Source organism: Lichenostomus cassidix, chromosome 1, assembly GCF_008360975.1.
Source record: "Lichenostomus cassidix isolate B80296 chromosome 1, HeHo_3.0, whole genome shotgun sequence".
Classification (NCBI taxonomy): Eukaryota; Metazoa; Chordata; class Aves; order Passeriformes; family Meliphagidae; genus Lichenostomus; species Lichenostomus cassidix.
Window position 1 is genome coordinate 66,956,566 of NC_139479.1, and position 16,435 is coordinate 66,973,000.

The 16,435-nt window shown below is 36.6% G+C and overlaps 1 protein-coding gene across 3 annotated transcripts in view; it reads right to left on the reverse strand.

Moving 5' to 3' along the window:
• The window catches only part of PDS5B (PDS5 cohesin associated factor B), a 105,351-nt gene that overhangs the window by 29,095 nt on the left and 59,821 nt on the right, over nucleotides 1-16,435 (reverse strand). For all 3 annotated transcript variants that reach the window (XM_085061707.1, XM_085061696.1, XM_085061691.1), the window contains exons 16-24: nucleotides 14,999-15,138; nucleotides 14,808-14,923; nucleotides 13,755-13,860; nucleotides 11,867-12,027; nucleotides 11,121-11,244; nucleotides 10,182-10,340; nucleotides 9,321-9,389; nucleotides 4,797-4,933; nucleotides 226-349 (exon numbers count right to left, since the gene is read on the reverse strand). In XM_085061707.1, coding sequence (XP_084917833.1) covers nucleotides 226-349; nucleotides 4,797-4,933; nucleotides 9,321-9,389; nucleotides 10,182-10,340; nucleotides 11,121-11,244; nucleotides 11,867-12,027; nucleotides 13,755-13,860; nucleotides 14,808-14,923; nucleotides 14,999-15,138 — 1,136 coding nt within the window. The remainder of the gene's footprint in view (nucleotides 1-225; nucleotides 350-4,796; nucleotides 4,934-9,320; nucleotides 9,390-10,181; nucleotides 10,341-11,120; nucleotides 11,245-11,866; nucleotides 12,028-13,754; nucleotides 13,861-14,807; nucleotides 14,924-14,998; nucleotides 15,139-16,435) is intronic.

The following is a 16,435-nucleotide window of genomic DNA, read 5'->3' on the forward strand; positions in this document are numbered from 1 at the left end:
TTTGACTACTCTAAGTTAGTATTTCCCCAATGGGCAGCCCAACACTATAGAAATAATTCTCATCCAAATGGGTTTTCAGGATTATGTAGTGGAAAAATAATTTCATGCCAAGGCTGAATGTTTTGCATAAAACCAGATCTGCAGAAATGTACACAACATACAGAACAAACAACTACATACTCATACATCTGCTGATAACCCATAACTCCAGACAAATTTCCTTACGTTTATGGCTAGTGCACACAGCTGGTATTGTTCTAAGGTGATGATTTCATGGTAACAAGGTTCTTGTGCCAACTTCACAATAGCATTCCCTGCAGCCAGCCTCAAGCGAGACATATCAGGTTTACTGAAAAACAAGCACATGGATTATGAAGGTTAATTAGTAAAAAAATTATGTAATTATTTGACCTAATTAAATCCAGCAAGTTTGCACCACTGAAAAACAAGTACTTAATAAGAAAGAAGTTTCCATTAACTTAGCTTCCCCCATGCCAGCAGAAGCACTTTCAAACCCAGTTTTCATGGCACCACATTTTACAGCCTATTACCACATTACTATTACCTGGTCCCAACCTGGCAATAAAAATTATCCTTCAAACTTCCTAGAAGTTCCACACGGGTATGAAACAGCTCTAGCTGTGCATTCAGCCAGGACAGTCCATACTGCCTCTCAGACACAACTAGCAGTAAGATACTTCTGTTCAGCTTGGTGGTCCTCCTTCAGAAGGGGAGTCCTGACAAAGAAGTAGCCAGCCCATTTCTAGTCCCCAGAGTTGCCAAACTTTTCTAGCTCAAAATCCATGCTTCAAGTCAAAATAAATTAAGATTAATTAGACACTGTAATGGATGACTAAGTGAATTTTATTTTAAGACAATAGCAAAGTGTCTTTTGAATGCAACCATTGAAAATGTTGTATATCAGATATGTGGCAAATTTTCTACAGCACAGAACTATGAAGTTCTAAACTCCAAAAGCTTTTTAATTTTTCTCTTGGTGAGCTTTAGTTTAAGAAAAAAATGCAGATAGCATTTCAAGAAAATCTCAATAAAACTTCATGTCTAATATTAATGCTCTCAGCACTCCTAGTGTCCTCTGACACTGAAATACTCTTTTTTATGCTTAGTATAGACTAAAATGAAAATCCTACTACATCGACATGCAAGATTCAACCTAACCTGTTCTATCTATCCACAAACACGAAATTACTATAATCTTGAATTTTGTAGGACTGTTTATGACTTACAAAATTAAAAATACCTGGAAAGGACAGCTGAGATATTGTTTATTGATAAAATTTAATATTAAAAAAATACAAGACTTGTGAATTAAACCAACACATGCTAACATCTCAAAGAAATCAGTTGTTCATCAGTTGCTTTCAAAAGCAATTCAACAAAGTCATTAATCCTACTACTTCAGTGTGAAGGATGAACAAGAAAAGGGATTTGTTTTCCAAGTGGGGCCTTGCCTTCACCTGACACTCCAGGCTGAGCCACACTTTGAAATTTAAAAAAAAAAAAAAAAAATCCCTTACACTGTCACTAAAGGTAGAGTTGTGTAGATTTCAAAAGGCATAGGGACAGAGTCACTTTTAGAGTTGACAAGGGCCATAACACCAAAGATGATTACAACATAACTAATGGCTTCAACAGCATCAAATGGCTCCTGAGCCCTGACATGTTCATTTAATTCAATTATCTTAAACAAATTATTTAAAAGACAAATGCAATCAATGAACACTATAATTGACTCACACAGAATTACCTCATATCAAGTACAATCTAAAAGGTTATGTTCTGCACTGAATGGACAATCTCACTCTTTTCAAAAAAAAAAAAAAAAGTTGGAAGGAGGAGTGTCAGGTTTGCACAGAAGGGACACAGCAAGCATTGCCAGAAAGAAGATACCCTTATTGCACTCAACGGGTGAAGAATAAAGGTCAGAAAGTGTCAGCAAATTCCATGCAGAGCTAACAGGCCTGAAACATCATCTCCTCTGCTTCAGGTTTTCAGACTAACTGTTGGTGTAGGCAGTATAGCTCACACAGAAACAATGGACTGGCCCTTCTACCAGTTTGGAGCTTTCCCAAAAAACAATACTGGGAATCACAAAATAATTAACACATGTCTTGTCAACAGGGCTCTTGTCTCATTCAGCAGTGGGTGGGCATTTTCCCTAGTCTTCCTTTTGTCACTTATTTACTTAGAGAAGCTCTTCTGGATGCCTTTGTTACTTCTCACTAGATTCTATCCCATTTGAGTTTCTATCTCTGAGTTTCATATAATCTGAGTTTCTTAACTCAGATGGTGTTCTCTGTATTCTGCCAGGTTACCCATCTCTACTTCCACCTTCAGTATACCTTATACAACCACAGAATAGTTGGTGTTGGAAAAGACTGCTAAAGCTCCTGCAATGAGCAGGTTACTTGGAGGCCTGTTCAACCTGACTTTGAATGTTTCCAGGTATGGAATCTATCACCTTCCTGGGCATCCTGTTTCAGTGTTTCATCATCATCACAAATTTCTTGCTTCTATCTACAAGCTGCCTTTACATACTGAGAGGTCACAATAAGGTCTCTCCAGACACTTCTCCAGACTGAACAACTCACTCAGTCTTTCCTCACAGAAGTGCTCCAGCCCTCTGATCATTTTTGTGACCGTTCTCTGGACATGCTCCAAGATGTTCATGTGTTTCCTGTGCTGAAAACCCCAGAGCTGGATGTAGTACTTTGGGTAGAGTCTCACCCGAGTGAGCTAAAGAGGCAGAATCATGTCTCTCAACCTGCTGGCCACACTGCTTTTGATGTGGCCCAGGACACAGCTAGTTCTCTGGGATGTGAGCACACTTTGTTGGCTCATGTGCACTTTTTCACCACCAGTGTTTCCAAGTACTACTCGGCAGGGCTGCTCTCAATCCCTCCTTTTGTGTTTGAATTTTGCCAGGAGCATCTCGTTCATCCAGGTAAGGTCTGCTGAACTATCTGCCTGACCTTCTGCTGTGACCACTCTTGAGCATTGAGGGGTAATTTTTAAATCCTAGGTAACTAGCTTTCTTGGGCCCCTCTTCCCTCCAGCCCTTATCCAATGGGACCCTACAAGCACATTCTTGTAGAGACCCAAGCCTGCTCTTCTGAAGTCCAGCACTGTGATCTTGCCTCCTGCTTGCCCTCAGCATTTTCAGCTCCACCATCTCATGGTCACTATAGCCAAGGCTGCCTTCAACCTTCACATCCCCAGTAAGCCTCTCCTTGCTGGCATGCAAGAGGTCCAGGAGAGAGCCTCTCCTCATTAGGTCTTCTACCAGTTGTGTCAAAAAGCTGTTATCAATGCTGTCCTAGATTGTTATGCACTTCTGTGTTGCTCTTCCAGCAGATATCAGAGTGGTTGAATTTCCCCATGAGGGCCAAAGACTGCACACATGAATTTGTTTTCAGCTGTTTAAAGGCCTCACCCGCTTCCTCTTCCTGGTCAGGGGTCCCACAGCAGACACTCACCATGGCATCACCCAGAGCAGCCTGCTCTTCAACTTAACCCATAAGCTCTCTGTTGGTTCGTCACCTATCCCCAGGCAGAGCTCCAAGCTCTGGGGTCAAAGGGTTACCTCCACAGCAACACCACATGTCACTGCAGCTTTCTCCCTGTCGTGAAAGGATCCCTCCCTAGCCCTCTAAGAACTTGATTTTAAAATTAAGAACTCATCACATCATTATATAAAGTTTCTACTATTACTTTTGAATACAAAAAGAGTGAGAAAATAAATTTCTAAAACATGCATAGTAAGGAATCATCATTCAAACCATGAAAACACACAGGGTCTACAGAACTGATCTACTCACAAGCTACTGCATAAGCCAACCATGTGCTCCAAGCTGTTGTGCTGAAAAGCTAAATCACTGCCACTCAACTCCCTGGCAACTGCAATGAATGGTCACATTGCAGAATTTAAAACTATGAAACAATTATTTACAAAGAACTTTAAGACAGACTACACAGCTGCTACAAAGATAATATACTAGATAGTTCTCAAGTTTCCAATCTATTATGGGCTCTATCTGCATAACATAACTACTGTATAACATTAACTCTCCCTGAAAATTAAAGCCTTTTTACTCATACTGGCACAATGCACCCATGCCCTTAATGGCTTATATAGACACAAATTTTCAATGTTTGGCAAGCAATAGTAGCTGACAACTTGTCACTTTTCCTACCACAGAGGATTAAGAAGATACCCAGAAAAACAAGTTGTCTAACAGTCACCTAAAAGGTAAATGATTTACTGAGACTTAATCCTGTTTACACATTTCCCTCTTGCTTTCCCTTTTAGAGATCTCAAGGGATTAGCTTGCCCCCAAGCAGAAGTGTCTGGTGTACTAGCTATTTCCACCTGGTTTATACAACATGCTATTATTTTTTATTAGAATGCCCACCTATTGGCCTTTGGCATACACAGCAATTGGTACATCAGGAAGCTGCATAAAAAATTACAACCAATTTTCATTGGGTAGGAGGAAGCTGCAGTTTATTCTTGCAATATGAGTAATGGCCTATTGAAGAGATAAATAAAAGCAAGAAGATAAAAACTAAAATTCAGCTGTGTGTACAGTGTTTCAAAAGCTGAGACTCAGCAAACTTATGTAGGAACCCAGCCAAGATTACCATCACATCTTATGAAATAAGATGTAAAAATTCTTAAGCAGTCTAACAGAATAGTTTACATGTTACTTTACTTTGCCAAAAACTCTCTCCACACCATCATCACAGACATGAAAACATTACCATCTGTTACATACCTTATTTTCCCCTGCTCTGTTAAATCTCCATCGCTGTGTAATATTGTTGTTAGCAATCTCAAAGTAGAAGTTCCTGACTTGCTGTGGTTGTTCTTCATTCCTAGCAGCCACCGAACCATCATCTTGATGGCCTGAATCTGAAAAAACAAATTTATATCAAAAAGTCAAATCATACCATAAGCCTAATTTTTAAAATAATCTTTATCTTAATATAATCACATAGTAATTTCCCAAGTGCTTTTTGCTGGTACAAACATGAGCCTTTCAGGACTGCAAACCATAATTTAAACACTAAAAGATAACTAGACACACTAGAGAGCAACTTTTCACTAAAAGTCTCAAACATGTATTACAGCAAATAAAAGTTACACATTTAGGTAAAGTTTGAACTGTTTCTTCTACTAAGCAATCACATGTTTTGTACTTTGAAAACATTTTCTTAATTCAGCTTACATCCATTAAAAACTGTGAAACAGGCAAAATGGTTTATACTTACTAAGAAAATGTTACTGGATCAAAAGGCAGAGCACATTTTCATCTTTATATATTCCTATAATTCACAGACTTGTCTGAGTTGGAAGAGACCTACAAGGATTATCAAGTCCAACTCTTAAGCTGAACAGCCCATATGGGGATTGAACCCATGACCTTGGCACTAAATTCCTGTGCCTGAACAATCCCTACATATTCTCCATTTATCTATGTAATATATGAGTTTAAATTTAAAGAGAAACGAAAAAACATTTAATAGACATTTTGACTATTAGAGTAGCAATCTATATTAAGATAACTTACCCTAGAAAACACTATTTCTTTCACAGCTATTTAAAGAAAAACCTCAAAGCCTGTTACTTAGGATAACTTGGTTTTGCCAATGGAAACACCAAGTGGTTTTAGGCAAGTTTGTGCCAGTATGCAGAATCTAGCAACTATCATGAAACACTGAATAATTTCACATTTCTTTGGTGAAAATAAAACATCCATTTGGAGATCAAGTTTTAGTATTCAAATCCTTTTATCCCTTCATTTGCCTTTCATATGACAGCAGAGACAATAAAGAAAACAAAGAGAAATATCTTCTTACAGCAAAATGAAAATGCTCATCTGAATTGCACAGACATCCTTGGGGGAAAACATCGTCCTGTCCCCCCCACCAAAAAACAAAAAAAAAACAACCAACCAAAAAACCCACAAACATAACAACCCCCCAAAAATAAACAAGCACACAAAAAACCCAAACACCAAAATACTGATCTCTGGAGATCAAAACAAAACCCAAAAGCTTTAGAAAACTTACACTTCCATACATGGTAACTTCAAATCTTGTCATTAGTGGAAAAAGCTATTCTAGCAACTTTTATATAAACATTCACAATATCACCAAATTAAATTCACCATACAATTGATCTATTTCTTCCAACAAACTGATCAAAACAGTCCCATCAGATCTCAGTTCTAAGACTAGCACTTATAAGTCACTTTATTTTTTAGCACTGTAGTCCGTTTGCTCCACCTCACTGGGTAACACCAGTAAGCTGTAGGATGACTGTCACTCTGGAGCTCAAAACGCAAATGGAGTCCGAGGCACAGAAATTAAATTGTCTTGCCCTCACTTTCAAAAGGCCTTCCACTGGAACAGCTTTAAGTATCCACCAGAAAATTTTAACAGCAATAAAACCAATATAATTATTGTAATATAACAATTATAACATCAGATCTTTTCACAGCTCACAAATTCAGTTTCTTCATGTCATAACACCTACCTATAACCATTAGTGCCTCCCATTTGTTGGGAGGATGGAAATATGCCAGCTCTCTGGCCTTCAAATAAATGATGTATTCAGCCAGGGAACAGTCACATGCTACCTTGTGCCTTGAAGAATTCCAATTTCAATCTTTGCTTCTACTGACTCCCTCCATAATTGCTTTCCCCCAGTTTTATTATCCAAACCTATTCTATTCTTCCTTCCACGTAGCCAAGTCCTACTCTCATCTTCCTCAGAATTTTTCTCTGACCCCACTAGTTTCCCTATTTCTTTGCTGGTGTTAATGACGATATGATGACATTCCAGCAACCCTTCAAAATTAAGCATTCCCATGAAATTAGTACAAGGCATGAGAATTCCCCCAGTCACTACTACTGATTACTTGAAGACTTAGTTAAACATGACATGAGCTTGGACTGTTGTTACATTTTAAATTCTCCCTTTGCAACCAAATAGTGAAGCTATTAAAGCATAATTCCAGATGGAAGGAGTGTTAGGAGGTCTCCAGTTCAATCCCCTGCTCAAAGGAAGGTCAGCTATGAAATCACACCAACTGCTCTCAGTTTCATGCACCGTGGTGTCAAAAGCCCTCCAAGAATGAAGATTGCACAGGTTCTCTTGGCAACCTGCAACCTCTTGCTACTTGTTCCACTGTCTGACTGTTCTTAGGTTTTTTCTTTTCTGAATCTCTTGTTTCAAGTCTGAATCTCTTGTTTCCATTTGTGTTCCATGAGCCTCCAAAAATTCTCCTCCAAGATGAAAAATTATTATACACAACATGAAAACAAAAGAAAGCAAAAAAGGAGACAGAACTGTATCAAAGAGAACGCAGTCTTCCTACTACATCACCATCATGACAGCAGCTGGCTCAGGTTTCTGCTTGAGGTTTCAGAGCCACAAAGGCTGCAGTACTGTTTGTGAAGTAGTGAAAAGTGAAACAAAGCCCACTTTAAGCACTGTTAGAGAAATAGTATAAGAAAGCTTATATTCCAGTGACATGGGAGGAAACAAGAAATATCACTGCTACTACACAAGTCTCAACCCACTGCATGGTGCACACTCCTCATTACAGGTCACTGCCAAGAGTGATTACTGCTTTAGAACTCGAGTGACAGGCATAGGAATTCCAGTCTAACTCATATGACCATTAATCCAATTCACAGTTAATACTGTACCAAAACATTTTTCTGCAGACACCCTTTCCTTTAAGGTTTAGCATCCAAGGCTAAACCTAAGGCTATCCCACATCAGTCTACACCTGCTAGGCTGGACAATGCTATAATTTAGTCTTCAGCAGCCCTTCCCACTTTCATACTCCAACTTGCTAAAGTCCCCACTAGATATATAATAATCTTACAAAGGTAGAAAAAAAACCAGAGTGAAGAGGAACACACTATCATGGAGAAATCAAACTAATGGCACGGCGTGCAACATTCATTAAGTTTAGGCTCCTCAGTAGTAATAAATGCTAATTAAATTTGCAAATCAATTTTCACAATAACCTGTTTTCACCTCCAAATAAATGCTTCTTAGTTTTCAGGCTTGGCTTCAACTTAAAATTGCCTTAAGAATTTCCACAGGTTAATTCCCTTCCAAACAGCCAAATGTATGAGAAGTTATATCAACATAAAAGCTCATTTTAGAGAGTTATTACAGTGTCACAAATAATTTTAAAGAATTAAGAAAAACAATTCATATTTTCCACTTCAAGTTACACGTATAATCACTGAAGTGAAATCATGTCGATTTAAACTAGCACTTCATTAAATTAAAACAAAGGTGCATTCTTTTAGTAATTTTTGAGCGTATTGTGTAACTATGGAATTGCACAAATATGAAAAATATCCTTGCTGTAGTCAAGCAACTAAAAATAACACATCAACTCCAAACAAAATCAAGCCGTTCCCGTAATGAGCGCTGTACCAAGCTGGAAACCAAAGTACTTACTAAACTAGCAGAGAAGGAGGTCTGCTATGGAGGGTTTAACAACTTCAAGAGAGAAGGCAAAGAACTTTTTAAAACCACACAATTTTACCCAAAAGACATCAGAAATGAAGCAACTGATATGATATAGAGCATGCTACAAAAGACAAGCATCTAATTCTGAAAGAAGTGAAAGCAAAAATCTATCCCTGTTCTGAAGGGCATTTATAAACCAAATACAGATATAGAATATATTTTTCATCTCCTATTTCCTATTTCAATGAAAATTTGAGTGACAGTAATGTCACATTTTTAGAGAAAATGTAATAAACCTACTCCAAAAAACAAAGAAGCTTGAGGCGACATTTTTAAGTAAAGAATAACTGCCCTACCATTTAAAGTGATTCTTCTTAAATCCAGGTTTTTCTGTAATACACATTGCCCATAGAGAAAAACAAACAATGTGTAACACAATTATTCATTTGAGAAAGCTGACAAATCCAGACCCTATTCTTGTTCTTCCAAAACAACACAAAGTTTCTTGGAATGTCATAAAAATTCAAGAAAAAAAGACTTTTTTAGAAGTTTCTAGAGTGTTTAACTCCTACATTGAAGAGGAGGGTAAAAAATAATTTTACTTTAAGTAATCCAGACATCATCATAGTCAAGTGTCAGAAAACAAAACTAAACCTATAAAAAAAGTTTATATAAAAATTGCATGAAGTGTGTAAGTAAATTTACTCATAAAATAATAATTAAAAAATATGTTCCCAAGAGCAATTTTTTATTAAGTATTATAAACAATACGCAGGAAAAGGAAGTATGTGCTACTTACTTTAACAAGGGTTTCAGGAGACACTTCTTCATCTGGGACCCAAAGTTTTGTTGTCTTTTTTCCTGGAAGCTAAACCAAATGTTATATTTGTTACACTACTGTTACTATTCAGTGAAACTTGTAACCTCCTCTTTCCTGTTTGCTTCTGTAACCAACAGAGCCGCACTCCCTGGTCAGCTTTATACTTCCTGTATCTTATAGAAGTCACTGTTACAGAAGTGAGATACCTCACTATCCAAATATCAGCTAATTTAAGATTAGTAAAGGGATTTTTTTTTTGTTGTTGTTACCTGAAAACTATTCCTTTAGAGTATAATCGCCATTGCTTTGAAAGTAACTTCCAGTTTTTCTATATCCAGTAGATTGGAACCTCAAGCACATTTTACTGTTTTAGACAGTAGATCTTCCCATAAGCAATTTCTAACAACGCAGGAGTTCATTTGACTTTATAATCACTTTATAATCAATACAAAAGCGTTCAAAAACTTAAAATTTAGTCTTCCATTTAAATAATGTATTTTAATTTCAAATATATTATACTACCTAAAAATCACAACTAACTCACTCAAGATAGGAAACAAACAGTGAAGTCATAACAATTTTCCCCTTTTTAACCAAAGCCAAGTCATGAATGATCAAATGCTGTGCTATGCAGCTTGTCACTTCTGTAAGGCTCCCAAATTAGTAGTACCCTCCTTTCCTGTACTGTGGGTTTTCAATGGAGTCAAACTACATGAGGAAATCGAAAAGCAACCACACACAAAAAGTAGAACCAGCATGCCAAATATTTTCCCAAGTACTTGCTTATTTTGATACTACAGGAAAAGCATGCTCTTAATACAAGGTTTTGAAAATACTCACCCTATCATTCATTAGCAAATCTTTAACAATGAAAGTAGCAACCAAAGATTTCAAAGGGGCAGCAAACTGGTCAGGTGCAAGCATGGCTATATGGCCAATAGTAACCAGTGGTGTAATGAGGTGCTCAAAATTGCTTGGATCCAGACTTTTATGCAGTGGCTAAAAAAAAGACAAAAAATTCAGGTATTACTAATATAATCAGAGTCTTACTGACCTGGGAATGACAACTTTGTACCAAGTTGCGCATGTCTATTTCTACTTCAGAAATACAATTTTGAAAGAACTGTTTATTATTTAATTTTCAAGATACATTTCACCAACCCATCAAGTCTCCCACAAGTCAGAGGAAACATCAAGATGACAGACAAAATATCTATCACCTCTGAATAGTTCAAAAAGGAACAGTTCAAGGATGACCGTTTAGGAAACAATGGATTAAAAAAAGCCTATTTTCTTGTTGGAGATCTAGATCTTTAGATGGCAATTCCAGTAACAGACTATGATCAAGCCTTCAAGATAAGTGGCTGATGGGCACTAATTAAAAAGTACATTTGCAGTTATAGCTATAAAATTTATTTAGTCTCCACCACAATTCAGTTTTCTAAAATTTCTACAATCATTTAAATACTTTTGACCATTCTCAACAGGGGTAAGGAGTAGCATATGGTTCATCTTTCCATAAATAGTTCATGGTTCTAGTACATAGCCCAACACTTGGTTTTACTCTACCTTCTCTTAAAATATATAACCCTAAACATGATGGATCATGAGATACTAAAACACCCACTGCTACCATTTTTCAGGCCAAAACCATATTAAGAACAAAACAAAAGGGGAAAAACGTATTCTCTAAATCTGCTACAACTTGCAACTACATCTCTTAGTTTACACGTGCAATATAAAAGATCAATAAAAAGTAACTTAAATATTTAATGTTACCTCAAATATTTGTGCAAACTGCGTTTCTTTGCTGGAAAATATTGCATGGATGCAGTGAATAGCATACTTGGCTTGACGAGGGGGTCCCTTTTTAGCTTTGTGATGCAACACTGGAAGCAAAGCACTAAACAGTTGTGTAACAAAACAAATAGACAAAGAGATAAGTACCCTTTCACAAATTGAAAATCTTCCAAAACATCAAACTAGCAAGAAAGTACAGATATACATATAAAGAACACAACGCCTCCACAAAAGTGCTTATTGGTTTTGGGTAATTTCTTCAAAAAAAGAAGAAAAATTTTATTTACATAACTTGGAAGCAAAAAAACTCTAGTTTTTGTTGATAAAATATCATGTGGCAAAACAGGCATTTATACCTGCATAGGTTACTACATATAACCTTTGGAAATATTTTTGCCTACATATCACCACTAAATTGCAACGAACGCTTTTACAGTGCATATATATACAATTTAAGAAAGAACAAGTAATTCTGAAGGGCAACAATATAAAGTATAGTAGTGTCAGTGAAATACCAGGTGTCACTACTTTGAGTATATTAATTTCACTTCCATTCTTCAAAAAGCACTACGTTTTAAAGTCTTTCAAAATCTCTTTTTGGAAGTAAGTAATACTTTCTTCCAAAAGAATGCAGGATAATACTACAGCAGATGAAAGGAAGAGTTGAGAACTTCCAAAATCCTATACTCTGAAGATCACCGGTCAGCGTAAGATACACAACTTACGATCGTATGTGAGGGAAGTCTTCTTCAATTTTACTTCCTGTATTTTTGAAAATTTGTAATGCAGCTTCTGCCACTTTTTCATCATCCATTTTCAAGCAAGCAAGGAGAGATTCAAAAGTTTCAGCTGAATGAAATGAGATAGGATGCGTAAACGAAAGTACCTGCCAAAATATGATGAAAGACATGTTAACATATTTTAAAGGTCCACTTATACTAGGACATTTCATCAAGAGTAATTTTCCACCATCATACTAGAACATTTATAATATACTCCCTGATTTTGACCCATGATGCACATTTCTCTTCTTTATTTTTTTCTTTAGTACCTCCTGAAGTTCTCTGTCTTTATACATGATCTCATTAGGTTTAATTTATTTCTCCAGTCTCAGTTTCTTCTCCTATTATTCTGATAATGTCCTTCTCAGTGGCTACATCTACATTAGCAAGCATTGGGTTACAGCAGGAGCAGGTCTTAAGAGAAACACAACTGATGCTAAGGAAGCAATATTCATGTTTCAGGAGTTTTACTTCAGAGTATTTTTAGACTGACTAAATCCACTTTAGCCACTGCAATACAACATGTGCTTCTTAAGCCCATCTCAATTTTGTTCCTCTGAAAGGAATCCAGCTTGTATGTCCCCACACTTTATGTTTGTTTCCTCAGGAGAAGAAGAATTGATTCTGCTCTGAAGTGAAATTCCTATCTCTAAAATAGCAACACAGACATACCCAATAGGGTCTCTAGTCCCTCAAGCTTCCCACAGAATCTTGGCAGATTCTGTACCTCTCCTTCAGATTCTTGGACTTGATTGCTTTCAAGTATGACAGTCCTCCCATGTTAAAAAAAATGAAATAAAGTACAGAAACCCTCAATTGATCCTCCAGAAATTTGGTCTTCTCTTCATTTTTAAGTGGCTGTTGATTATTACCCTCGTTCCATACAATAATCTGACCCATGGCAAAGAAACAATCCTCAAAATCTAGAAACTTCTTGTGCAGTTTTCTATTTTAACCAAGTTACCTTGCTCCCCACTTCATTGCATGGCATTTTGAATGCTGGACTCCAATACTTGCCCTGTCTATATTATTCTCATGATGTACAGACTGCTTTCTTTAGCACAGTCTTACTCCTCTTCCTTAAGTGTGTCATGCCAGTTCATACAAATACGTAACTACTGACATGGAAGCCTTCATTCAAGTACATAGTCCTTCACAACATGATTCATTCTTTCTTACTCAGATTCATTCTTGTGCTAACTAGGTATTTGCACTTCTATCTAAATGTGCACATCTGGATACAGAGCCACACCCTTTCAGGTGAATCTACTCAGTCCTTAGTTGATCTAAAATACTCTGAAAACTTCAGTATTGGAGTCCTTTAGATTTTTAGACCTCTGAAATCAACTCCCAGCTGGACTACTTGATGGTGTTTGCTGTTAGCTGAGTCTCAAAGTTTATTCACAGCTGAAATAGGCAAGTCCCAAATTTACAAGAGACACAGAGGAACCACAGTGTTGTATTGATATACAAGTACCTTTCCAAAAGTAGCACAACTGTATTTACAAATTGCTGAATTCATGCTCTAATAACCAAAACTCAGCTGCTGCTGTCTCACACGCAACTACTTTGACTTCCAGAAAAGCTTCTAAATCATTTAAAAATAACCTTACTTATGTGCTGCATAAGATGAGCATAAAGAACAACAACAACCAAAAAAAAAAAAAAAACCACACCAAAAAAAAACCCAAAAAAGCCCAAGAAAACCAGGTTCTTCCAGGTAGGCACCTCATGCTTATGACTACAAGTAATAAGTGCTCATTAAAAATTTATTTTAACCAAGTTGTTTGCCAAGTTTCCCATGCTCACTGACCATCAGGACTATACTTGCCTTCAGCAATTCAAGACCTGCTCTGATTGCCTGGTCAGTAGGTACACCCTCATCTTCATCATCAGCCGTTCCATCTATAGACTTGTTCACTTGCTTGATAAGGGCACTGAAGAGGAAAACAAAACATGGCCTTGTAGTTACTGCAATTCCACAATGTATGACTGTTTTCACAAGTTTAAGATATAATCTCATTTAAGCAACTTATTTAAAACATAAGCTCATTATGAAACAAATATGTCAACTACATACATAAGCTGGTTGCCCTCATCTCCTATCCACATCAAACCTGATGAAGCGTTAAACTCAAAAAATATTTATCCATCATGAATTAAGAGCTATATACAAATTATTCTGGAAGGATGACCAGAATAAGAAAACAATTTGAGCATTACAAGCAACAAACTCAATAAGAATTACAGTGAGGTTACAATGTGTTACAGATTGTTAATAATTGATGGAAAATAACTGTTTACAATACTTAGTCTCTAACCAAGAAGAAAAAAAACATAACAGTTCTGCTAAGAGCAGATGACAAATTTACAAGACCTGGCTTCTGTATATTTCTTCTTAACAGTAATGCTTATTTCAGATACTGCTGTTAGGTAAATAGTCATTTCAGCAATTACTTCCCCCCCCCCCCCAAACTTCATTGGCTTCCTCTTCTGTAATGTCTTGCTGCCTCATCACGATAATCATCACATCACTGTTTATGTCACTGTGAGCTAATATTCTGGGTGGAATGTTTCAGCTGAATAGTCTGGACAGAAATTGATTTTAAAATAAGTCAGCTGGTCACAAACCACACTTTGTCCATCAGCAACACACGCACTTTTACTGACAGGTCATCACAGCTATGCTGAATGACTGTGTTATTGCTTCTGTGACTACATTCTGGACAAGGTATATAAAAGGTGAGGCAGAAGAAAACATTGCAGGTCACCAAGCCTTAAGCCATGCCCACCCAGCCTATTACTGCTTGTGCTTTAAGGCAAAGTAAGAAACCCCAATTTCAAACCCTGGGATCTATGGCCGACAACACACACACAAAAATACCTGATGGATTCAGTATCGATGTGCACAGGTGCAATTCTCTCAAGAAGAAACTTTATCATTTCCAGGAAAGGATTTGTTGGTTGTTTTGGATTGCCCAACTTCTTTGTTATTTCCCTCTGAAATGTAAGTTTTAATTAAATTTCTAATCAATTCTGTTCCAAAAATATTCACACTTTAAAAGCAATTCTTACCACACATCCTTCAGCCTGTTTGCAAGAACATGTTGGGCTAACAAGCATTTCTAACTGACTTCTTATTTTTTCATCATCTTCTAGAACTTGTGTGAACTTCTTCATGAAATCTTGAGCTTTCCCTGGATCAGGAAGGTTTCCTTTAAATAAGCAAAATAATCACTATTTACGTATTGTGAATTACACAAGTTTGGAACATCATACAAAACATACAAAACACACAAAACCCACCCCAAACAAACAAAAAGAAAAAACACAAAAAAACCAAACCACAAAACACCTCAAAAAGTGCAGACATATCTGTGGGGACACACATAAATTTCTACAAATTTCCCCAGGCTATTTGCTTTCCTCACCCTTAACACTAATTCCTCAGCAAGTCTAGTTGTTCTTGCTAATAACATTACCAACAGCTGAAGTTGACCTCAGACTGCAAAGCCTAAACTCACCAGCAAAATATACTTTGTATTTAGATCACCCAATGCAACAAATGTGAAAAACATGAAAGGGGTATTTTTTCTAAATTATCCCCTAACTAAACATAAGCTTTACAACAGCTTAAAACATCAAAAAAAAAAAAAAAAAAAAAAAAAAAGAGCATTTAAAATGCATTTCTTAAACTACTCCCTCATTTTGTATTTACATTTTACAATATAGCAAGGTAATTTATTGGCAAAAAATTAGCCTACTATTTAAGATGCTTCATATTTTTGGTACAGCCAGTGTTAAGCAAAATTGGTGCAGAATGTGGTGTAGGACTACAAGATAGTTAGCTCAAAACAAGTTCTTTTATGAATTTTTTTGCTGTATTGATGTTCTTCACTAATGCAACCCAGAACCTCAAGTATCAGAAAAAATACAAACTTGTCAAAAAAGGATTCGGAACATGGCAAATGAAGCATCAAGGTTCATTTCTTTCGTCCACTTTTTTTCAAAAATGTGCAGTGTTATGTAGTATACCTTTTTGCCAGAAGAGATGACATTTTTTTTTAACAAAGGTGGATTTGAAAATAAATTTTCAGAATTGTAAAGCAAGTTTTTCTTCATACTGGTTTTAATGCTATTGGCATGGTGGGCCCTGGGAACAAAAGTGCAGCTTTCAAGTTGGTGGATTTTTATAATGTCACTAGTTCAGTTTACACAGAAGTTCTTCAGTTGCCAAAGTGCTTTCCTTTCTACTGAAGTTGAAACACTTTTGCCTTCACCCAATGACATTTACAATACCAAAACCTCAAAAGACAGGTAAGTTAGTACATAGCTTAGTAGTTTAGTTAACATCTATGAATATATATTCTATAATCAATGCTAATATAGACATTAACACCCTAGATAATCTAGATCTTGAATTAGTCTTGAATCTTGAATGCAATTAGATCTTGAATGCAGCCAAAATGCTATGGGATAAGCTTCATGACTGTTGACTTCTTGCAGTAAGAG